The 23,749-nt window shown below is 39.8% G+C and overlaps 2 protein-coding genes across 3 annotated transcripts; both read left to right on the plus strand.

The window, feature by feature from the left end:
* The first annotated feature begins 211 nt into the window (after nt 1-211).
* Nucleotides 212-19,149, plus strand: LOC141009412 (receptor-type tyrosine-protein phosphatase epsilon-like). 2 transcript variants are annotated; one of them, XM_073482033.1, is made up of 20 exons: nt 212-285; nt 7,317-7,388; nt 8,783-8,879; nt 9,318-9,391; nt 9,835-9,971; nt 10,130-10,220; nt 10,346-10,422; nt 10,505-10,541; nt 11,368-11,465; nt 12,034-12,153; nt 13,537-13,700; nt 15,140-15,275; nt 15,451-15,600; nt 16,027-16,120; nt 16,493-16,569; nt 16,708-16,842; nt 17,081-17,206; nt 17,376-17,527; nt 18,825-18,960; nt 19,075-19,149. In XM_073482033.1, exons 2-20 carry the CDS (start codon nt 7,322-7,324, stop codon nt 19,147-19,149), a joined length of 2,043 nt encoding a protein of 680 aa, XP_073338134.1. In that variant the 5' UTR covers nt 212-285; nt 7,317-7,321. The 2 variants fall into 2 exon arrangements, with proteins under 2 accessions (XP_073338134.1, XP_073338135.1); XM_073482034.1 differs by lacking the exons at nt 212-285; nt 7,317-7,388; nt 8,783-8,879 and adding an exon at nt 9,131-9,162.
* A 2,338-nt stretch (nt 19,150-21,487) lies between these two features.
* Nucleotides 21,488-22,737, plus strand: gnrh3 (gonadotropin-releasing hormone 3). The gene is made up of 3 exons (XM_073482152.1): nt 21,488-21,626; nt 22,135-22,215; nt 22,525-22,737. The coding sequence occupies exons 1-3, from the start codon at nt 21,489-21,491 to the stop codon at nt 22,576-22,578; spliced, it is 273 nt and encodes a 90-aa protein (XP_073338253.1). The 5' UTR covers nt 21,488; the 3' UTR covers nt 22,579-22,737.
* The last annotated feature ends 1,012 nt before the right edge of the window (nt 22,738-23,749 follow it).

Below are 23,749 nucleotides of genomic sequence, written 5' to 3' on the forward strand. Positions count from 1 at the left end.
CAGGGTTCGGCTGAACTTTTATACGTTTCTCATTACTGCCTTTTGCTTATTTATTCCAGGTTCCCATGATCCCTTGTGCCTTGATCCCAATCTGACACACCTCGAGCGACCTCAAACGACCTCATCCCTCCTTCCAGTCCTGTTATCGATATCTCAGAAAGGATGTGAGTAGGAGAAGGACTGAGGGTAGGAAACCCGGATAACCAAGAAAGGAAGCGGGACCACGTGGCTGCTATGGACTGAAGGGTCAACTGAAACCAGATCACGCTGGCTTTGATTGGAAGTGTAAGTCTTTTAATAATCCCTCTGACCACAAACCAGCTCAATTCTGTTACAGGGAATCAATCGGAATTTAATCAATTAATGGGAAATAATCCAATAATTACAGTGTCTCCTTTCCAGATGAGACTAACTGGATTTCAAATCATCTCTCCACATCGATTTTTTTGACCTTAACCAAGCAGGAGTCAGTAATCGGAGACATGTAAACAGGATAAAGATACAACATTATGCATCAGGTCTTTTTGATGGGAGGTGTTGCAATATGATGTTTACAACAGCTGTTTTTTGAGCGATTTGAAGGTATGGAAGTGACTTACCAGACTGTAGAGCTCCATCGTTTCCACTGCCTCTGTGTACTCAGGATGTCTGCCATTATGGCTGTTATCTGTGAACCCACAATCTCGACATTTATCTCCTGCAGCTCCACTCCTCTCCCCTCTCTTCTCATCTCATCTCCTCTCTCATCTTTCCTCTCCTCTCTCTGCTGCCACACTTTACTGACATGTGTTTGTGCTCTCGTTCCATCCTTTTCCTTGGCACTTGACGATGGAAGTGGTGGCTGTTTCTGGTTTTCTTTCTTTTTTTTTTTTGTTGGCACTGCCTTTGTTCTTCCTCTCCCTGGAAACCAAAAGAACACAACTTTTATCTTTTCGTGTACAAGACATGCCATCCTTTCTGTGCCAAGTACAAAATGTGGATCTCTCTTTGAGGCTGTATTGATCTGTGAAGAAACCGAGACATGATTGGATACAGCTATCTGTTTGATATATGTTATTGTTTGAGATACCCCTATAAACAGAATATCCTTCACCTTTGTAGTAAAGCAAATCGCTACACAGCAGTGTAAATGCTTTCCATATTTTTTAACAGTACTCTTTATGCCTCACTGATGTTTGGAAATGTGTTATTCATGCGTATTTAGCAACATTGCTCCTGTTGTTCCAGCTTAGAAAATTATATTATCATATCTGGCAAATATCAATGAATGTCATCTGCACACTGTCACTGATGGCTATGTTGGTCTGTCTTCCATAAAATGTTGTTGTACGTTTATGACACCCAGAGGATGATTCCTACTGACTTTCCCTCTAGAGCCACCATGAGGTTGACATTTGTGTTTGGAGTGAAATTTTACTATTGGACGGATTGCCATGAAACTTGCTTAATGCTTAATTAAAAGCAGAACATGGTCAGCAACAGCATGTGAACACTGACTGTAAGCACACTGTCATGCTGCTAGGATAGAGGGGTAGGGTGAAGTGTTGGGCTACTAGTTTGCTGCATTTGTGCATGACAGCACCGCATTCTGACATTTTTTCAATATTGAATCACCGTCTTTGATCGCATGTGGCGCCTGAAATTTAACTCAAGCCCTGCAGTGAAGTTGCCGCACTTGATACCGCTCCTCTAATATCAGTACAGACTGGTAGGGTAGGAGCACAGGTTGCTAATATGAGCCTATAAAGCCCTGCTATTGGCCAGGTAATGAAGCAGTGTTTTTATTTGATGACTTGATTGATAGCGTGAAGTTGTGAGTGGACCCTGCTTTTCTTTCTCCACCAGATAAATGGCAAATAGCATTGTGGTAATAACATTTCATGGGGGGAGATTTCAATCACTACCCCTTGTACCACTGTTCTGAAGGGCAGGGGGCACTCCTTAGTTTTGTTTGACTGCACTGTGCCTCATGTTAAACCGTGCAGTAAGATTACAGAACATCATTTTAGCCACATTCATGTCGCACACTGGGCTATTCATTATTAGTGATTTGATGTCGAAGCATTTAGCTGTTGGCTTTTCTCGTGGCTACATGTGATTTTATATATAGACCCTTCAGTGCATGCTGGGATAGGATACGTGCACCCGTAACCCTCAGCAGGATCAGTAGATATAGATAATGGATAGATTGTGAACATAAAAGCGGATTAAAGCACGTGGGGATTTAGAGTTGAGTTTGATTTTTAAATGCAATGACGCATCAACTGAGCACATACATGTACAGCACAGAAGCAACACACCAGGTCAGTCCTATTGATATTCAAATAAGTGCCAAGTACTAATGTAAAACATGCATGATTGGCAGAATTCAGGATTGCTGAGCAAGCTACTCGTCGAGGTTCCTGGATGCGAAACTGAGATAGATTGCCGAAAAATACACGGCTGCAATTTATTGTGTTGTGTCGAACCAGTGCGCCATGACGGCACATATATTAAAAGAACATAAAGTGGAAACACAGCAGCAGATTAGACGCTGAAGAAGGATGAAGACTGACAATCATGTAGGACTTGTACAATTTTAATGTTCACCGTGTGAACCCTGTCCTCACATGACGAGCTTCGGCACTCAAATAAGACAGTAAAGTGTGAGCTCTCATGAATCAACTTAAATCTTTCGAGACCATCAGGTGAGGGACTCTGTATTCTTCTTCCAAATTCAGAAAGGAAATATAATGGTTGAATGTATTTATCACAAATTATAGTTAATTATCTCCATGATTTCCCAACAGAATACACTCAACAAACCTTACAGATTTCAGCCATGTTAATAGATTTAATATCTCTCTTATGAATAATACACCTTACAAGATAGAGCAGGTCAACAGAGATAAAACCACAACCAGGTCCAACTACCAGCGGATCTATTAGCATCTAATGAGATATTTAAAAGCTCTAAAATTGATTTAAAGCTGCTGAATACTTAACATTATTAGACATTTTACATTTATAGTATGCTTTTAGGAAATGAGAATCTTGAACCATGCTACATGTGTGCATATAATCCATTATTGATATGAGATATTTAACTCAGTCCAGGAGCTCAGCATGGTGCCATTTTATTATGTTTTGGGTCTTTAGAGTTTTCAGATTTTAATTATTTGCATAAAAACATTCTCTCAACACTGTTTGATAACGGATTTTTGAGTTATACTCAACGGAAATCTGTCTTCTGGTCACATCTGCGAGATTAAATCTGTATGAAAAGTCATTTCTCATCTGGGTTAGTCACCTTTTTATGTCTCTGGTTGGAAATAATACATCACCTTCTCCTGGACAGATTTGTTTAAATTAATGATAAGGATGAGTGAACAGGCAGCAGGTCTAGCACGAGGAAAAGAGAGATTTCTCTGGTTGGTGTTTCTGTCTCTGATGTCTATTTTCTTTGAGTCTCATTTTCTGGTTTTCATTTGTGAGCCCAGGTGAGAGAGATGTTGAAGTGAAGCAGAACAGATTCATTTTAGGGTGCTGTGAGTCTTGGGATTTGAGAGTTTTATAGTATATATATCACAGCTTTTCTGTTTTGTACGCTGGATTTTTTTCAAGTTTCCATAGCTGTCTCTCATTTAATGTACACGCGCCGAACTTCATCTCGTCTCTGTTCACAAGCACAAAAGCAAAGCGGATCGATGTTGAATAATGCATAATCGTGCACAAAATAGTAACATCACCCTCAAGGTTCAGGCGGCATGTGATGCATTCTGAATGTTAGCATTGCATCATGCATGGGTGGGATGATCTGCTTCTGCACTCCAGACGCAAGTGATGCAGTATAATTTAATTCCCTGGGAACATTAATGTCGAGCAGGTGCTGGAGGTTGAAGTCATCACATTGTTGTTCGTATTTCATTAAACAGACAGAAAAATCAGGGATCTGGAATGAATGATGCAATAACCGGTGGGGATGGAGATGCCAATTATACCAAATCCTTTCATGTGATGGCTCGATGATGTCATATGCTAATTAAGAAATATTAATAGTGTATAGTAGGTGGCATTTTCCATGATGAATATTTTGCCATAATGAGTCATGACAAGCTTCTCTTTAGTTTTTTTAATGAGAGAATTTCAAAAATCATTCTGTATTTACACCATATACCTTTCTCATTGATACTTGTTCACATGTTTATGTAAATATATAAATATCAACTATAAACAAAAGGTAAAGAACAAAGCAAAATTAAGAAAAAACAAGCAAACAAAATCAGGAGGAGAAGCTTGGAACAGACTAAAATAAACAGAAACATCATATTCACTGAATTCCTTTAGATGACAATGGCTGGGAAATTAATTAATCCATTATCTATGTCTCAGGTCATTCTTGAAGGTAACTGGCCCAGTTATAATACATCAAACCTAAACTGAATCTTCATACCAAGTACACTCTAAACTTCCTGAACTTCCCATGCAAACACATGTCTAATTTGGCCTCCCCTGCTTGAAGTTGTGTTATCAATTCCCTCTGTTGGTCAGACGGCCACACTGCAGCACACGCTGTACTGTACCAACAGATAGCTCTCAGTTTTATTATTTTTATTTCCACCAGTTTTCTCTTCAGCTGCACAGGAAAACATTCAATCTAGATCTGAGTTATCGTCTCTTCGTGTAAGCGAGTCACTTAAAGTGACAGTGCATTTGACATTTTTTCTTTTTTTTACATTTCCCTTCTGCTCTTTCATTTCCTGGCTATACGCTGTATATACTGTAGCTGCCAGGAGATGACAGATATGCAGTGGCCTGTGCGGTGACCCGTACGCACAGCATGCCTTGCAGCATAGAGCTGTAGGATGGGGCTGTGTGAGTGAATGTGACTTGCCCAGTGGGGTAGAGTGGAGAACAGGTGCCGACACTGTCAGCTTGTTAACACTGGGGAGAGGACTGGCTCCTCCAACGGAGTGTGGCACATATGCAACACATAGCCTTTGGCTGTGGGACGTATGTGCAGGCATGCACACATGCGATGTGAGAAAAGGCAGCCTGTGTGGGTGTGTGTTGTGTATTTTGCACACAGTTGAGATTCTGGAGGTTATGTTGTTTTTGATTATTAGTGTGAAAAATAGCAAGTGAATCTCACTCCTGAATGTGTGTGAGTGTGAAACAAAAAAACATGGCTGAGTGGACAATGCTTAATTATAATACTTTTATTTCCCCAACCTTCGTTCAGTGAATGTGTGTGATCTTCAGTTTGTTATTTATTACAAAGATTTATCCAGGTTTCACCAGAAAATAGTCACAATGCAACATTTTCTATTGTTGCTATGCTGGTTAATCTTTATTACTGAAACATAGCTTGCACCTTTGAATCATTGTCATTGTGTTGTGTAGTTATCTGAGCAGGGATATTATTTGTGTTATATTACGTACCTGTTTGATTATGTTCTTTAAATAAAAAACGAAGATTTTAAGGCTTAGATTGGCTTCAAAGTCTGGCGTTCTGCCTGGACTCTCGCAGTGATTTCCAACAGGCTAGCACATCGCTGTCATGTCAAAGTTTTCTTTTGATGATACCCTCAACATTTCTCAACAAAGTAAATCAATTGTTGAATTAACAAGTGTCCTAATTCAACAAGACAAAATTGCTTGATCCGTCAGTTTTCATTATTTATGCTTCAATTCTGATAAATAAAGGGTTTTTTGGTCAATTTTGGATAGCGGATTAAAAGTAAATACCACAATTTTAGAGCCATTATTGTGAAACTACTCCCTCTTCCACTGTGGACCAATGTAGCTGTTACACGTTTTGCTGTGAGGCTGGGTTGAAAATAGACACCAGACTGGACTGTGAACTAAATAAATGAAATAAAATGAGTTTTGTTCAGCCGGCCTGATTAAATCCTTTAAGTGTGCGAGTGTATGTGCACGCATCAGCACTCTGTGTGCTGTAGTGTGTTTTACTGCAGAAAGACGCTGTATAATTTGCAAAACACAGAGCCCCTAATTTGTTGTCCAATCATATTTTATGCGTTTCGACATAAATTTAGCTTTGAGCACATTGTTAGAGCTTTATTATGTTGCTGCTTTTTCCACAAAAGCTTTGGGAGATATAGTTATATGAAACCCCCTGGTGTTATGTGCAAAAAAAAAAAAATCTCTCAAAGATCACAAATTAGGCCCCTAGATGACCCATTTCCAGCAGAACTAAATTGACACAATGAATTATTCCATTCAGTCTTGTGGCCTCTATAACGAGAAGGGGACTTGGAGCAGAGGATAAATTAGGACACTCATTCCTCGCTTCTCTCATTTATTCGATCAAAGACATTTAGGCAGATTTGCCCCTTTTGCCCAATTTATTCTGTGATTTCTTACCCTCTTATTTTGAGGACGTGGGGAGAAAAAGAGGGTGTGAGTTTGGAGAAATTGGCTGCTACGTTTTGAAGATAATGAGACACGAGGATAATCTGTCAGAATCGATTTAATTCTGGTGTAAGTTGTGAGGGAACGTATCCCTTTTTCCTTTTTGGAAAGACACTCACCGAGATCGGCCCCAAATAAATCACTGATGGCTTCCAGCAATAAAGGACGAGGGAACAGTGAGAATAAAATGATGGTTCACTGTAGAGGGAGGGAAAGGGAGAGGCAGGGAGATGGAGGGAGGGAGAGAAAAAAATGCAGTAAAAGGAAAACAACACCATCTGGCCTCCTCCGAAAAGCCAACTGTATAACCTATATACATATGCTAATTTTCATAAAACAGTCCAAGCCTGTTTATCAATATTACGGCTCCCCTAAAATCACGGTTATGGCCGTTTTACTTATAAATACATTTAACAACAGATACTACATCGTCTTTTTGTCACCGTGCAGGATGCTCTGCCAGGCTGCTACACATCAAAGACAATACAGCAAAATGAGATGGCTTCTAACAAATACTACGCTGAGCTCGACTCCACTGTCAAATCCACAGGGTCCACGGGGGATATGGTTACTGTCACCTGTGGGTTAAAGCCTCCGCGCTCGTTTGATGTCTGAATATCAGGTTATTTGATATGCCGCTGATCTTTCAAGTCAGCCTGACAGGACAAGACTGCAAGCAGATTTCCCATAAGGACTTTAACTGCTCAGCAGAGAGACGGACAGACATCGAGCTCAAGCCTCATCAAAGCTGAGCTCTCCTCTCTGCCCCTCGCTGAGCCTCACCAGGCTGCAGATGTGTTTCGTATTGATTTGGCGCCTTCTAGTGGAGTTTGTCAGGAATTACAGGGTTTCTTCTGTTTTTCTGTTTCAACTGATAGTTGTATTTTTTGCTCTATCCACAGTGACAATGGTGTTGTTTCTGATCGGGATCTCCATCGCTGTGAATAATTCATCTCATGAGAACCAAACTGCAGGTAACTGTTGCAATGACTGAAAAGCAGTTATACTGCACACTGTGAAATAACGAGGAAAGATGAAATAACATATTTTTCTGCGTACAGATGAAAAGTTGGATTTATCAGCGTTAAATCACACCCTTATTCACTTCAGTACACTCAGGGATTGTGCTGCTACAGCCTGTACCTTATGGTACTGTAGCAGCTAATATCTGCAATATTTACAGTTGGCTGACTTTATCACTCTTCTTTACTTGTGCTCAAAGGTTGCAGTGGTACACTATGGTATTATGGCATTTGCTTGTCTACGGATGTTACAAATGTATAGAATTCAAGTTCATATCAAGTCTCATGTTTGTCAGGCAAAAGTCATATAGTACATGATATACAAAAATTTGTATTTAAAATGATACTTTGGTAAAAGTGAAAGTCACTCATATGAAAAGTTTTAAAGTGTCTCATATGAAATGTACTGTATAGTAATTTTCTGGCAATACATTTATAGTATCAAAGTAAAGGAAAATATACATATATTTACATATGTACACTGTATAGTTTGGGTCAGACGATTATCGGATCTGATATATAGCCTTTTTCTAATTATCAGAATCTGTGCTTTTTTAAGTCTAATTGCCAATGAAATAAATACATTTATACTATTTAAAGTTTCTGTTTCTGCTTTGATCTGCTTTGATGCAACATGTAATCTGCAAAGTAAATTTCCTGGCTAAAGTTATCAAATAAATGTAGTGGAGTAAAAAGTACCATATGTTGTGGAGTGGAGGTATAAAGTAGCAGAAAATGGAAATACACTGTACTACTACTAACAATACTAATAAAACAAGTACAAGTACCTCAAAATTGTAGTTAAGTACAGGACTTGGGTAAATGTACTTAGTTACATTCTATCACAGATGGTTAGATTATTATCCCAAGGATCAGACACAGGGGAAACAGCTAGCCTGGCTCAGTCCAATTGTAAAAAATCTGCCGACAAGCTCACTAGATACAATAACAAGATATATTTTGTAAAGATGGAAAAGAAACAAGATATAATATGTTTATTAATGAGCCTTGAAGGTGCTGCTAGGCAGCTTTTCTTCCTTTGGACAAAGCCAGACTTACTGCTTCCTCCTGTTTCCAGTCTTTGTGCCAAACTCAGCTAACCAGCTCCCGAGTTTCATATTTCATGGACAGATGGCAAAAAAATGTTTGTGTATATTTCCCAAAATTGTCAAACAACTCCTTTTTAAATCAAAAAATGTAGGAAAGAAATCTAAAAATGTAAGGATAGGAGCGCTTCCTGGACTCACATTCACAAGAAAACTCCAAGACACTCTCTTTAAACTATTAAAATGTATTTTTTTCTGTCGCGTCTCTGTCATTGAATGTTTTATCTATCATTTCTCTAGGAAACCCCACCCATCAGGGTGCTCATGTGCTGCCCTCGACGCTGGTCATATCCCTGCTTCTCATCATCGTCGTCCTGCTGACGATCTACTGTCTGAGGTGGATAAACCTGCACACACATTCACTGCCTACTCTATTTCCGTCTTCTCTTTTCTCCCTCGCTCCCTTTTAGCGTGTGTGTGCATGAGTGAGTGTGTCAGGTCAGGACATCAGGGTGGGGGTGGTTTGGAAAACAGGCGGTAAAGAGTGCCTTATGGGTAAACAGCTGCACCTCAAGCAGGACAGCACACAAAAACAGCTAGGTCAGGTCAGGCCACAGCCACTCATTCACTGACCAACCTGACGGCAGCATGAGGAGGAACAGCTTGGCCTCTCTGAGATGGTTGATATTGGTTTTGGTATTTGTTGTTTGCCTGCCTTATGTGTTTAACATCTCCCGTGCTGAGATCTGGGTCACGTTCTTTAATACAGATATCTGCCCTTTTATCATGTCTGACGCTTTTGCCTCCTCTGCCTCGCTCTCTGTCATTACTGCAGGTTCAAAAACCACAGGAAAGCTCTCGTTACCTCGGTGGATAAAAAGATTCCAAATGGCTTCATGGAGGAACAAGGTACTGTTGTGCTGTACTCAATATAACTGCCAGTGCATGAAGATATAATTCAGCCTTTTACTTTTTATGCCTTTTTTTTATTTTAATTGCAGATTTATGTTCTTTATGGACTGGGAAAGTTTCATGATCTGAAGTCCAAGGTATAGCTGGAAAGGTTTTTAGAAGGCTCTTAGCTTCCCCAGCACGTAGGGAGCCATATAAACTTTCACTTCAAGCAAAAAATAAATAAATAAAGGGAAAGGCCAAATTCTGAGTTAAGACAGTGTCGTGCAGCAGCGGCAGCCGCATGTTTATGGCTCAAGAAATCATTTCTGTCATGTACCCACAAAAGTAAGAAATCTTAATGGCCATCAGGCTTGTTTTTGCAGGTGCTATGAGAGCTTGTAATGTTCTCTATTGGGAAACATTAGCAGTCTGACCGCCATATATCCCTTTAACCACAGGAGAGCAGACAGTGGTCCTCCTCCCCAGATCTCCCTCGCCCTCCAAGAGGTATTTCCCCATCCCCCTGGACTCGCTGGAGGAGGAGTACCGGATACGCTCGGCAGACGACGGCAAGCTCTTCAGAGAAGAGTTCAATGTGAGCATGAGTTTTGTGTGGTTGTGGACGCAAGCAGTGCAGCCTGTGTCTGACTGAGAGCTTTGTCCTGCAAGCACAGAAGATAGCAATAAAATGTTATGTTAGTGGTACCCTCGGCTTTATTTTTACCTCATGAGGATTGGGTTCTTTCTTTATAGTCGCTGCCGTGTTACTACCACCACGGGTCCTTTGAGGAGGCGAGCAGAGAGCACAACAGAGAGAAAAACAGATACCCCAACATTTTACCATGTGAGTGAGGACCTATAGTGTGCAGCAGGCAGTATTAATGTAACCTTTAGACTTGAAGTTTTATTGATCACTAAATCATAAGGTAAAGGTGATGCAGGCTGTTTTTTCCTCTCTCTTTTCCACAGATGATCATTCCAGAGTGTTGTTAAGTCATCTTGATGGACACCTGTGTTCAGACTACATTAATGCATCGTACATAGATGTGAGTCTTTATTGCAAATCAGCTTGGAATGCAGATTATTTGGCTCTCGGCAAATAATCATCAATACTGTTTTTTCACGCAGGGTTTTAAGGAGAAGAACAAATTCATTGCAGCTCAAGGTAAATGTACATTTTTAGCTTCGTGAAGTATTTTAAAGGTCCAGTGTGAAGGATTTAGGAAGATCTATTGGCAGTAATGTTTTCAATAGTGTATAATCACTGCTCTCTCAATTAATCGATAAGTTGTTCGTTGAGTTGTTTAGTCTAAAAAACGGTCATTCAGTGTTTCCCAAAGCTCCAAGATGACGTCCTCAAGTATCTTGTTTTGTCCACAACCTAAAGATATTCAGTTTACTGTCACAGAGGAGTAAAGAAACCAGAAAATTCAAATTTAAGAAGCTAGAATCAGAAAATTTTTCATATTTTGGGGGCCTTTTCATGGCTTTATTTGGATAGGACAGAGAGAGAAAGGGGATGACATGCAGCCAAGGGCCCCAGGATGAAATTGAACGCTGGGCCGCTGCGGTCAGGACACAGCCTCTGTACGCGCTCTGAAGATGAGCTGCTGGGGAGAATTCTGACCTTTTTTTCATTAGAGAAAGTAGTCAAACCAATGAATCAGTGGTTCGAATAGTTGCCAATAATTAAATGGTTCACAACTAATCGATTAGTCATTGCATCCCTAAATTCCGCCATCTTGCATCGACATTAACACCGGCTCCTGAGAGGGCCTTTTACTTTGTTTTTGCATTTTCCGCATTTTTCCCGTTCTGAGTGGGCACCGTCAGAGAAGGACGAGATGTGTTCAGATGTGTTCCTGCAACCTCACCACTAGATGCCACTAAATCCTACACACTGGACTTTTTAATTACTTTTGCAAATGAAAGTAGTTGAGTTTACGACCACTTGTACTGTATTTTTAATACATTTCTTGTTTCTGCTTCAGGTCCGAAGCTTGAGACAGTGGCCGACTTCTGGCGGATGGTTTGGGAACAGAAAACGACGACTATAGTAATGCTGACGAATCTGAAAGAAAGGAAGGAGGTTTGTCTGAAAGTGTTCTCCCACTGCACCACATTCTTGGGCCGTGTTGTAGAGCGAACCTATACAATCTATATGCCTTCAGTGCGGCATTAGTGAAACCCTTTTGTATTCTCATGACCCAAAGTCATGGGCATAATTTATTTGACCCCTTCCCCGGCTAAGAATCTATACAAAGTGTCACCCAGCAGATTACTTAGCATCGCATTAAATTTAGCCTCAAAGGGATGATCAATTGAGAGCTCAACAGCAGGTTTGATAGGGCAGAAGAGAGGCATTGGGGATCAATGACGGAATAATTGTTGATAAGATCCTAAGAGGCTCCATGATAATTAGTCTGAGAATCTAGTTAATGAGTTGAAACGTCACGGTGAAGATCTTATTGACTGACTGAGTCGCACAAAGTCCCAGTGATTGCCTTTTGGATTGGATTGTGAAATACACACACGTCAAACACACATCTGATATACACAACAGATGCCGCTCTACAACAGTTTGATATGGAAGTCGTAATGTTGTGTGTCTGGTTTGGAGAAGAATAACCTCTGCGTTGTTGTGATTCTCTCTCCAGGACAAGTGTTTTCAGTACTGGCCGGAAAAAGGCTGCTGGATGTACGGGAATGTCAGGGTGGCCATGGAGGACTTCACCGTACTGGTGGACTACACCATCAGAAAATTTTGCGTTCAATATGTGAGTAAATATATCAGAATATTAATGAGGGATGCCTTCTTTAAGTTAATTATCAAAGCGTTTTAAACACACAGCAGCGTCTTAGCTCACAGCACATCCATTATAATTAAATTAAAATTATATTGCGCAGTAGGAGCTGGAACATTTATCCAAAATGTGACCTAAGATTAAGATAAATGTTGCTTTTATGTAGTCACGCACAAGCTCTGAAAATAATAGTGTGCTTTCTCAACATGGTTCTTAATATAGTTCTTAATTGCTATAAAAATCTATAATCATAATAGCGAGATTCTTATTAAAAATTAAACGAGAGACAAAGCTGTATAGAGATGGTGTAAAAAAGTAATGCTCCCCACGGGGAAATTGGAACGTTTTAGTAAAACTGTAAGAGGAAACAAAATATAATAAATAAATGAAAACACATTAAAGACTATTAAAGTATACATGGAATAAACACAGAATCAAATAATCACCATGCAGGTGTGTTTAACACACAGGAAATACTGTACAAATGTGCCCGTCTTTAAGAGTTCACACACATACAGTATCTGTATTTCTTTCCCTTTTTTTTTTTTTGACTGCCGAGTTCCATCTCAGTGCACCGCGAAGCCTTCAGATTGCAAAAATTCACTTTGTTCCCTCTCCATTTGAAGCCAGAGACGTGCAGATATCCTCCCTCTGACTCCGTGACTGTCTGAAACTGCGACTGTGCTCTCGCTCTGCGGTACAAGCCGGATGCTTTTGCGTGCGGCTCTCTGAACACAGAGTAACCAAGTGTTCAAGAGAACCAAAGTTACGTCCTCCTGGGAGAGCATGCACGAGACATGCGAGAGAAGAAAAAGGGGAAAGCAGTACACATGTTTAATAATTATATTCTGTCGTAAATTTAAGTGGCAAAAATGTGCAAAATGTTCATTTAATTCGAGGTTACTTTTTCTGAAGGTCATGGATTTTAAATGGCTTTTTTATACAAACGATAATCAGCAAGTCAAAGGATTAATTGATTAGTGGATCGAAAGAAGTAATAAACTAGTTTATTACTAGAAGTAATAAACTATTTTGATAAACAATATAGTTTAAGTAATTTTTCAAACAAAAATGATTACATTTTCTTGAATGTAAAGATTAGCTGCTCTTCTTTGTCATTTTTGCTGTTAAATGAAGAGTTTGGACTGTTGGTTGGACAAAAGAAGCTATTTGAAAGGAAATTGTGATGAGCATTTTTCCTAATTCTTTTGCCATTTCATGGATTAAACAATGAATCAATTAACATGAACCGATAATGAAAATAGTCCTTACTTTCAGCCTGACGCAGACTGATGTGTCTGCACAGTGATCATTATTCATGCACAGGTATAACCTTTGTGTGTCTGTACCTCACAGCAGGGCAGCGACGGTCCCCGAGCTCCCCGGCTGGTCACCCAGCTCCACTTCACCAGCTGGCCAGACTTCGGGGTGCCATTCTCGCCCATCGGCATGCTGAAATTCCTCAAGAAGGTCAAGGCTGTCAATCCATCATATGCTGGACCCGTTGTTGTGCACTGCAGGTAAGATGTCTTGCGTAAGGAGGCCAGAGTCAGGGTTGATTCAATTCATTATTAACCCACAGTATTGTCAGTTTCCTTGACACACATTCTTTGCTCAAGTAGAAGCACTGATTCAACTTCTTAATTCAAATATAAAAAGTATCCCTCTTTCTGTCAGTCGGTTCTGTGTGAAGCTAACTGAACCTCACATCATGTTAATGTAATTCAAAGAAGGAATGTCTTGTTTCTCAGAATCTGCTCTGTCTGGTTCAATTTCATTCATGTCACTGGCTTTTTTCACTACACGCCTTTTCTCCCCATTCGAGTCTCCCTCTATGTCTTGTTACGTCTTTTATACGTTGTTTCCTCGTGCTGTGCCTGATATGCAGTGATCAGTCTTGTGATTTTGGGAAGGCGGCGTGCAATGCCACAATATAAAAATTGTCTGTTTTGAAAATATAAGAGTAGAGAGTATAGATATTTGTGTTAAAATGTAGGGAGAAAAAGTAAAAAGTCGTCAGAAAAATACAAATTTGAGTAAAGTACAGATACCTGAAAAATCTGCTTAAGTACAGTAAGAAAGTATTTATAGTCTGTTACCTCCCTGCCTTGACCACTGAATTTTTTCAGATTTTTTTAAAATATATTTTTTCAAATGGATGTTAAACCACCTTTTTGTGTTTTTAAAAAAAATGACATCAACCTTAATTACCAATTTAGACATGATTAAGATCCGATTGACAGTTTCTGCAGCAGATTTTGTGTTTCCACCTCTAACAGAAAAAAATAGTATCGTCATTCTTCATTAATGGGATTATTAAGGAGAAGAACAATATTTTGTAAAACTAAAATAATAATAGGTATTATAGGTATGTAAAATAATCTATTGTTCTTAACATTTTAAGCATTGCTTTTGTCAGAAGCACAACGATTTCCTGGTTTTTCAAGAGTTAAAAGATTATTTTTAATTAAACAACATGATGTTAAATAGATGTCAATGTTATGCTTAAAAAAGGCCAGAGTTGGTATGTGCATACGTCTGTCTGGACGATCAGTGTGAAGCCTCACCAAAGAAATCTGCAGCCGATTGTGGCAACTGCTGCAACAGGTGCTCGGGGAGCGGGACTGTTGTTCTTGAATGGGGCCCATTGAAGAGGCTTCAACACCCCGCTGTGGAATCCCTGCTCGGTGCTCCCAGAGGTGCCGTCTGCTGAAATGACCCCTGTAAATCTATTAGGAGTGTGTTTGGGCTTCAGAGGTGAAGCACTTTTACACATGCTTGGGGCTGTCCACAGTTGACGTCTATGTTAAGAACACAGGGATAGTATGGCAATACATTAATCACTATATTATGTGAATGAGAGAACAAACTTTTATATAGTACAGACACAATGTCACACCTTGTTTCGTAGTTTGTTGTTTGTCAAAGACGAGACCTTGTGCCTTCTTCCTTTCCACAGCGCCGGGGTGGGGAGGACTGGGACGTTCATTGTCATTGACAGCATGATCGACATGATGCACATGGAACAGAGGCTGGATGTCTTCGGCTTTGTGAGCAGAATACGAGAACAGCGCTGTCAACTCATCCAGACAGATGTAAGTGTTGACCCCTTCCGACCTGTTGTACCTCGAGCTGACAGCTCAACTCGCTTGCTCCAAACAAGCCGAGGACGCGTAAAAACAACCGACCTATGATGCGGAGAATAGTAGGAAAGAGTTTGGCAAACTAAAGCAACTACCTCTCCTTCCCTTCCTCTGTCTTCCTCCTCAGATGCAGTACTCCTTCATCTACCAGGCTCTGTTGGAGTACTATCTGTATGGAGACACGGAGCTAGATGTGTGCTCTCTGGAGGGCCATCTGCAGAGGCTTCACAACACCAGGGCTCCCCACGACAGGCTGGGCCTGGAGGAGGAGTTCAGGGTAGGAAGAAAGGAGCTCACTCTTAAACATTTCAGTCAGTAATGAATCGTCCCCATCACCCTGTGCCCTGCATCGGTACATTTTCATGGAAAACTTGCCCTGGGTGCCACTCCTGGCAGTAGTAACATAAATAACAATGCTTTGAAGCAACTAAAACTTTATAAGGCACCACCATCTGCCACACAGAATTTACTGTAGCTTGCTGAAAAATTCTCATTTTTTCCTGCACACTGAGTGGAATTATTCCCTGTTGCCTCGTCCTCTTCCCGTCTTCTTCTGTACTAATAAGAAATGTTTTTGTCCAACTTTCGTGTTGCATTTTTAAAAAAAAACTATTGTCTGTCTTAAGCATCACCAGATTTAAAAAATCTTTGATGAAAACAAACTTTTTGATCACGTCAATCCGCCCGTGTTCTCTCCCATCAGAAGCTGACCAACGTTCGCATAATGAAGGAGAACATGAGAACTGGGAACCTCCCCGCCAACATGAAGAAGAACCGTGTGCTTCAGATCATTCCGTGTAAGGACTACTCCGAGACTCGGAACACCTCCATAATACATCACGTCCGAGTAACATCAAAGTATCACACTGCTGGTGATTTCATAGATAGCCGTACACAGATATCTGGATAATCAGCTTGTCTGTGCGATCAATGACATTTAAATAGGGCTTGTATCTTAAGTCAAAGTTGGGAGTAGAGCGGGAAAGGAAAGCCTGGGTACAACTTTTTTACAGTGAAAGCTGATACAGGCTCTGGCGTGTTTGGCCTTAATAACACAGCTAAAGTTTTACTTAGCTGTTTTTTTTTTTTTTTTTCCACCAGCATCTTCAAACTTTTATTTTATTAGGAATCACTTGTGGAAAGTTTCATTTCCCTTTTTTCTTCCGCAGATGATTTCAACCGAGTAATACTGTCAGTGAAAAGAGGACAGGAGTTCACCGACTACATCAATGCCTCCTTTATTGATGTAAGCACTCCCTCATGACCTCCTGTATAGATTTCCCATAGAAGTATAAATAAAGCTCATTGTTTCCGTTACAAACAATGCAAAATATTATGTTTGCTGCACTCTCAAGTGTTGTTTACCGGATGATCTGCCCTCCAGGGCTACAGGCAGAAGGACTATTTTATCGCAACCCAGGGCCCCCTGTCTCACACAGTGGAGGACTTCTGGAGGATGGTGTGGGAGTGGAGGTGTCATTCAATCGTTATGCTCACCGAACTCAAAGAGAGGGAGCAGGTACAGTACGGTGCTCTTGCAAAAGTACAGGCTGAGAAGTGGAGTTGCACATTTTAAAACCGTCTTTTCTGTTCCGTTATGGCATTGTCTTATTCCTCTCCCGACGGTCTGTGTGTGTATTTAATAGTTTTATATTGTTTTTGTGGTGCACGCTGCAAATATAAAAAATACAAAAATAAGATATAAATCAGTCAAATGAAGCTTAATTGTATTTCCATCTGACCTTTTTTCCAAACAGGAGAAGTGTTTCCAGTATTGGCCATCAGAGGGCAGTGTAACATTTGGAGATTACACCGTGGAGCTGACTGGAGACACGCTGTGTGAAACCTTCACTCTCAAAGACATGGTGCTCACCTACAGACCAGTGCGTGATGTTTTATTACCACATTTTAGCAGTGAAACAGAACTTTTAAATTTCACAAATTTACCTTAAATATCTTTAAAGATGAGCAGTTTAAAAGTTCGAGAAATGTAATTAAATCTGTCATATTTAGCCACATGAAAATAACAGAATGAGCTCTCTGTCTCACCAGGAAAAGCAGTCACAACATGTCCGACACTTCCACTTCCACGGATGGCCTGAGATCGGAATACCGGCCGAGGGACGAGGAATGATTGACATTATTGCTGCTGTGCAGAGGCAGCAGCAGCAGTCTGGGAACCGGCCTATAATTGTGCACTGCAGGTGAGGAATTTCGGTTGGACAATCCCTGCAGCATGATGAGGAAAATTACAGCCTGCATTACACATGACGCTTTTATCCACTTCTTCATTTTCACTGTTATTACCTGATCACCTGAATCTCTCCGAGTGATATTTGAAGGATTTTTATCGATACATTTTTCTTACGTCTGTTACAATAAATTCTACATTTTGCCTCAGTAGGCCTGGTGTTCTATGCCTAAACCACTTATGTGATCCCTTATAAAGACTTAGCAGCGAACGCTTTGATCAGAACCTAGCTTCAGGTGAAGTGATTCTAAAGCAGCATGCCCCTGTGGGATTGATCCAATCCACTGATTCACAGTCAATTAAAACCTCTCAAAGTGAAATCTCCTCTGACTCCCACTATGATTAATCTGATAAGATGAGCTAACGACAGGAAATGGTGTCATCACTCTCTTCTATTCCTTCATCACCACTTGTCTAAGAAGGGCTTTTTAAAGCTTTTTCTCAGCCCCTGGGAGATGGGGCTAACCCGCTGCAATCCCCAACGTCTCTCTCTACACTCCTCTTCCGAATCGCACATCACTCTCCCGCTCGCTCGCTCGCCGTCTCTCCCTCCACGTCTCTCTCTCTCTCTCCCCATCCCACCATCATTGTAAACATTGACTCAGTCAAACACCGAGCTTCCAAACTGATTAGTGTTAGCGTTTGGATTAGCCTCTCTTTAAGTGAGGATGATTATTAGCACTATTACACAAAGGTCACCTTTTCCTCTTGCAAACTTTTTTTTTTTATTTGAGTGGGAAAAAAGGAAGTGCTGCTGAGATTACAAGGGTTTCATTGCAGCATTACTGGTCGGAAATGGAGAAGTGGTGAGAATTTAAAAATGTCCTCTGAGCCACAGCTGCAGTTCTGCAACAAATCTCACCATGTGTGAAGGCGGTCCAGTATTTGTATTGGGCGATGTGATTTTTTGTGAACATTTTTAAATTTATTACAGCGAGAAGAAGACTTACTTTATTAATCCCTTTACAGAGAAATTCAGTTTTTTCACTCTGTTGTTACTTCTTTTAAGTAACCTCTGTCAAGACCATAATATACAGGCATGTCAGGGCATTTATAAACAGGTAAATAAGCAAAATAATTAAACAACGACACAAATAAAATAGATAATCTCTTCTAATCTCAGAAAGCATACACCTGGACATCTGATCAATCCCGATCCATTCCAAATCCCACTAAACATGCAAGAAATCTCCTCAACAGTGCTTTGCAAAGTAAATAAATGTGATGTGGTTTTGTCCGTCATGTTTCAGTGCTGGCGCGGGTCGGACTGGTACCTTTATCGCCCTCAGTAACATTCTGGAGAGGGTGAAAGCTGAAGGCCTCCTGGACGTTTTTCAGACAGTCAAGAGTTTACGCATGCAGAGACCACACATGGTTCAGACTGTGGTAGGTGGAAAACCAGATAATTTGAAACCTGCTGTGCAGAAACTGTCAGCTTAGTCACGTTTGTGTTGTTTGGAGCCATTTTAAAAACACTTTTCTTTGTGTTTTTCCTTTCAGGAGCAATACGACTTCTGCTACAGAGTGGTTCAGGATTTTGTTGACATCTTCTCAGACTACGCCAATTTTAAATAAAAACCTGTCAGATACAGTTCTGTACGCTTCTGGCATATCAACTTATGCATTTTCTTTTTCCTGAATGTTATTTTCTAAAGCAAGCTCTTTTTACATTTTGCACTTGATTACAGATCTCAGTGTTGTAACATACTGTAATATAATCGAAAACATCTGTGCTCCAGGAGAGTCCGTCTCCGTCAGGAATGTTTGATTTTCAAGTTTCCCAACTTAAAATACAGCAATTCCAGCGGTTTGCTGAATGGGTTGGCTTGATCCTTGAATATGTAAAAATAAAATAGAATAAAAATAAAAGTTTTATGTTGCTTAAGCGCAACATTGTAAGAACCAATAAAGTGTTTAAGAGGACAACTGTATTACAACCTTATATATAGTAAATAATGTATATATATCCTGTAGTATGTAAGCTCACTCCCTGAAATGCATCACTCATGTGTTGTAGAGTTCATGCTTTCTCTTTGACTTCTGCTTGATTTTGTTACTGACCACAATGCCTTTGGGTTACAGTAGTCTTGTATTTTACACCGCCCGCTCAACACGTCTGATTGCTACGAGGAGAATAAATTGTGTGTATGATTATTAGGGTTAAAATGATTAATGCTTTTTCTAAAATGATGTCCTGTCTGACATGTGTAAATAATATTTATGATCTACTTTTAGCTCAAACCGAAATATAAAACTCAAGATACATTTCATTGTGTGAGACGCTGCAAATTACCTCACTCCTGTCTGTGAATAACTTAACAGCTGCTGCCTGTTGCAATTTTATTCAACTTCACCAACTTTCCTTTGTTGCCTGTGGCAATATTACTTAGTGGATTGGCGCCTGACGCTGCGAAATGCAATTAGCCCACTTTGGAACAGGCAGAAAACAACGTAGTATTACATGAATCCAAAAGTATCATTCGCGCAAATGGTTTGCAGCCAAGCAACACATCCTGCTTTTAAAAAAAAAACAAAAAACATTTTTCTACACGTTAACAAGCCAACTTTACACATGCATATGTGCATAAAGCAGTGCCATACTGATTAGAAAGACACTTCTAATCATGAAAAACTTGTCACCAAGTGACACAATTTTAATACAGATAAGCCAGATGTTTATGTTTAATTTAATATAATAGACACATTTTTAAGAGTGTATTGTTTTTGAATGGTGGATCGCCGATTCATTGTTTGTACAAACACTTGTCAGAATATTATAAGGATAGAAAATGTACCGTAATTTTAGTTCAAATGAGTGTGTAAAGGAATCAAGAAGGAAAACACTGCAGAAATGTTTTTGATGAAAGAGTTGAAGAAAATGTCTGGGAGAGTGAAATCATTGATATGAACAGTGTTCAGCCGAAATATGAAATATGCATGCACAGGCATTCTGACATATTTTGACTATGATAGCTAGTCTTAGTTTCATATTTAAACAAGGAAACCCCGACATTGCTGCAACCTCAAAAGCATATATTTTTGCAAGGCTTCTGCTTACTTCTTTTAGAACAGTAAGCTTGGAAGTCTTATGTTTGGGTAAAGAACTTTCTACCGTGTTTGTACTTCCTTTATTATAAAGTCATAGGATGGGTTTATACATGACGCACAGATCATTGTGTTTATTTAATGTACATACGTTGTGGTCATTAATCATCACTAAGGTTTACTGCATCGTTGACTTCATTTTAATGTGTTGTCATGCTGAAAGAACAAGACGTAAGGGTAATGACAGCGCGGCCTTGCAGCTGATGTAACATAAATGCACAAGCATCTTGTTTCGATGATGTTTCTGCCTTCTAAGTCTGTATGGATTTGAACTCCTATTTGTTTGCTAAAAGCTGATTCCAATAAATTATAGATGGAGAAAAATGTCAGGATTCATCTTAATGTTGTCTTTTTGTCCACATCCACACAGATGCATCCGACACAAACACAGAGACGTTGTAGATATATATTTAATGCTGTTTGAACCCTCGCGGTGATGTCAGCATATGTGAGCACTTAGCCGGCTCCATTAGTATTATTTTGTGTCCCATTAGTCAGTAAATGTGTCACACCTGCAGAGAGGGGATTATAATCCTGACAGCAGCCTTCCTGCTACAACACCTATAAAACCCCCCTCTGGCTAATGTACCACATGCTAACAAGGCAAATACAGAGGTGAGTCAGTCCTCGATGAAGTTTGCTCAATGTTCATTAAGTCAGAATTACTTCTCTTATTAATTACTGTCTGAAATGCTGTTTACTAATGTTGGGCAATGCTTTGTGTCCCCTGGTCTGTGAGCCGTGGAGCCGTGAGAGAGGAGACTGTGACTTTTCTTTTCATTACAAATTTGGCTTCCTCTGCAGCTCTAATGGAGGCGAGCAGCAGAGTGACGGTGCAGGTGTTGTTATTGGCGTTGGTGGTTCAGGTCACCCTGTCCCAGCACTGGTCCTACGGATGGCTACCAGGTGGGAAGAGAAGTGTGGGAGAGCTGGAGGCAACCATCAGAGTGAGTGATTTTTATTTTATTGTAGTGTGGCATTTTTATGAAATTTAAAGGGGCACTTTGTAGTTTTGGAGAATTTATTATTTACAATATTAATGAGGTAATAATACAAACTCAGAAATATATAGCTGAATAAAGAAGCTGCTCTCAGAGGACAATAAGGTCCCCAGAACACTGTTTGAAGCTAGAAAGGTGGCAGGGTCCGCCACAGTATGAAATTGTGTTGTCCTTTAAGGTCAGTTTGTTTATTCAGTTTATCCAGTCATGAAAACAAAGAGAGTTTGTTTATTCAGTTTGCTTAAACATAAACAAATACATTTCTCTTCTGATTAAAATTTCTTCCCCAAAACTACATAGTGCACCTTTAAAAGCAAAATGTAACAGAAATACCTCAGTAAAACTGTTCAGGAAAGCATGACTTGCTTGTTGTTTCTATTTTTACAAAGCTGTAAATGTTCTGTTGGGTTCTTCAGTTCTCATCTTCTAAAAATCTCTTTTTTATTGCACTAAGATGATGGGTACAGGAGGAGTGGTGTCTCTTCCTGAAGAGGCGAGTGCCCAAACCCAAGAGAGACTTAGACCATACAATGTAGTAAGTGCTTATTATACATAATTTATCACCAATGTCTACTTCAATTGTACAATATTAATGTACACGACACCACTGTGTGCCACTGTGCTCCAAAGCAGCAATGACAATATACAAACTGCTCAATGACTGTTTTTATTTTCCCCTTTTTGCATGATTGAATGTGTGAATGCCTAATTTTTATCTTTCTGAATACTGGCAGACGTAATGCTAATTTGCTCGGACGTGTTTGGTTTCGTATATATAAAGATATTGCTTAGATTAAATATTGAAACGGCAGATCGACTGAGATTTTAATTTTAATCCCTTCAGATCAAAGATGATTCCAGTCATTTCGACCGAAAGAAAAGGTTCCCAAATAAATGAAGAGCTGCAAAAAAATAAAGAGAAGAGAAACACTGACTGTATTCGTCATCATCAACATCTTCGAGATCATCGCATTTATCGCACAAATGTCAGATATATGTCTGTAACGTTTAAATTCATTTCAAACTGTAATAAAGTTTTTTTTTGAAAATTTGATGGAATTATCTCGTCTCTCATCTGGTCATTAACTGAAATGAAGCTATTCGAGTATAAAATGCTGTTTTTAAAGCCTTTAAACAGATTAGATTGTCTTTGTAAAGCAGCCACGACCGACAAGCATGACAAACTTGTGACACAACAATCTTAGCATGACAACAGCTGGTGATTAAGCCAATTTATTAGAAATCAATGACTTAATTGAATTTGTTACAGTTTTGGTAATTCCATTTTCTGCCACACCAGTCATGTGCATATGTGATGTGGAAAATTACACCAGCTGATTTTGTGTGTTTGCACCTGAATGTTGATTAGCCCCCCAAACTGAGAGACACTCATCTCCTGCTCGTGGTGTCCACAGCAGCTTTACGCTAATTTAGGATAACCGCAGTCATCCAAAACAGAAAAACTGTAAAACTTTTTCCCCCCCTCTCTCTTTCTCTCTCTCTCTCTACGTACAGCAAATTGGTGTTCATTATAAAAATTGGAATTTCATATCAGGAAAGGAAAAGAATCAGCAGGGGGCATATGTTTTAAAGAGAACTCATTTTCTGGCAAAGCCCCACAGACAGAGCACCATACTAATCGCCTGGTGCATAAGGGGCCAGGATTCATGAACTGTGCTGACACCGTGGAGGCCCTGCATTGTTAGAGCGCGGTTGTAATGCACACCAATGAACCCAAACCCGCTGGCACAACTGGGAAAAGGTGAACATTATAAAAGCACATAGAATTAAAGAGAAATTAAACCACATTCCATTGCACTTCCAGAACAATGCTCGCTCATTTGTGATACTTCACATCGTTGGTTTAATATTCATGGTTGTGATTTGCATAACACAATCATTTCCTTTGATGAGGGAAGACTTGAGAATCTTTCTTATAAAGTGCTGTAAGTTAGAGACGAAAATGTTGTTTCTTAAAGTCACTGTGAGACTGCCTTGGATTGATTTCTTTATGGAGTTTTCAATAAGTTTTGTAACATCCTCATAAAAGATAATTATACTTTTATAAC

The sequence above is a fragment of the Pagrus major genome, chromosome 15 (assembly GCF_040436345.1).
Source record: "Pagrus major chromosome 15, Pma_NU_1.0".
Taxonomy (NCBI): domain Eukaryota; kingdom Metazoa; phylum Chordata; class Actinopteri; order Spariformes; family Sparidae; genus Pagrus; species Pagrus major.

What these genes read in the sequence shown, in the direction of transcription:
- LOC141009412 (XM_073482033.1), top strand. Translation starts at nt 7,322, where the DNA reads ATGGTGTTGTTTCTGATCGGGATCTCCATCGCTGTGAATAATTCATCT. An exon ending in TCATGAGAACCAAACTGCAG is followed by an intron (nt 7,389 to 8,782) that starts GTAACTGTTGCA and finishes TCATTTCTCTAG; the next exon opens with GAAACCCCACCCATCAGGGT. An exon ending in CCCGTTGTTGTGCACTGCAG is followed by an intron (nt 13,701 to 15,139) that starts GTAAGATGTCTT and finishes TCCTTTCCACAG; the next exon opens with CGCCGGGGTGGGGAGGACTG.
- gnrh3 (XM_073482152.1), top strand. Translation starts at nt 21,489, where the DNA reads ATGGAGGCGAGCAGCAGAGTGACGGTGCAGGTGTTGTTATTGGCGTTG. An exon ending in AGCTGGAGGCAACCATCAGA is followed by an intron (nt 21,627 to 22,134) that starts GTGAGTGATTTT and finishes TATTGCACTAAG; the next exon opens with ATGATGGGTACAGGAGGAGT. An exon ending in GACTTAGACCATACAATGTA is followed by an intron (nt 22,216 to 22,524) that starts GTAAGTGCTTAT and finishes TAATCCCTTCAG; the next exon opens with ATCAAAGATGATTCCAGTCA.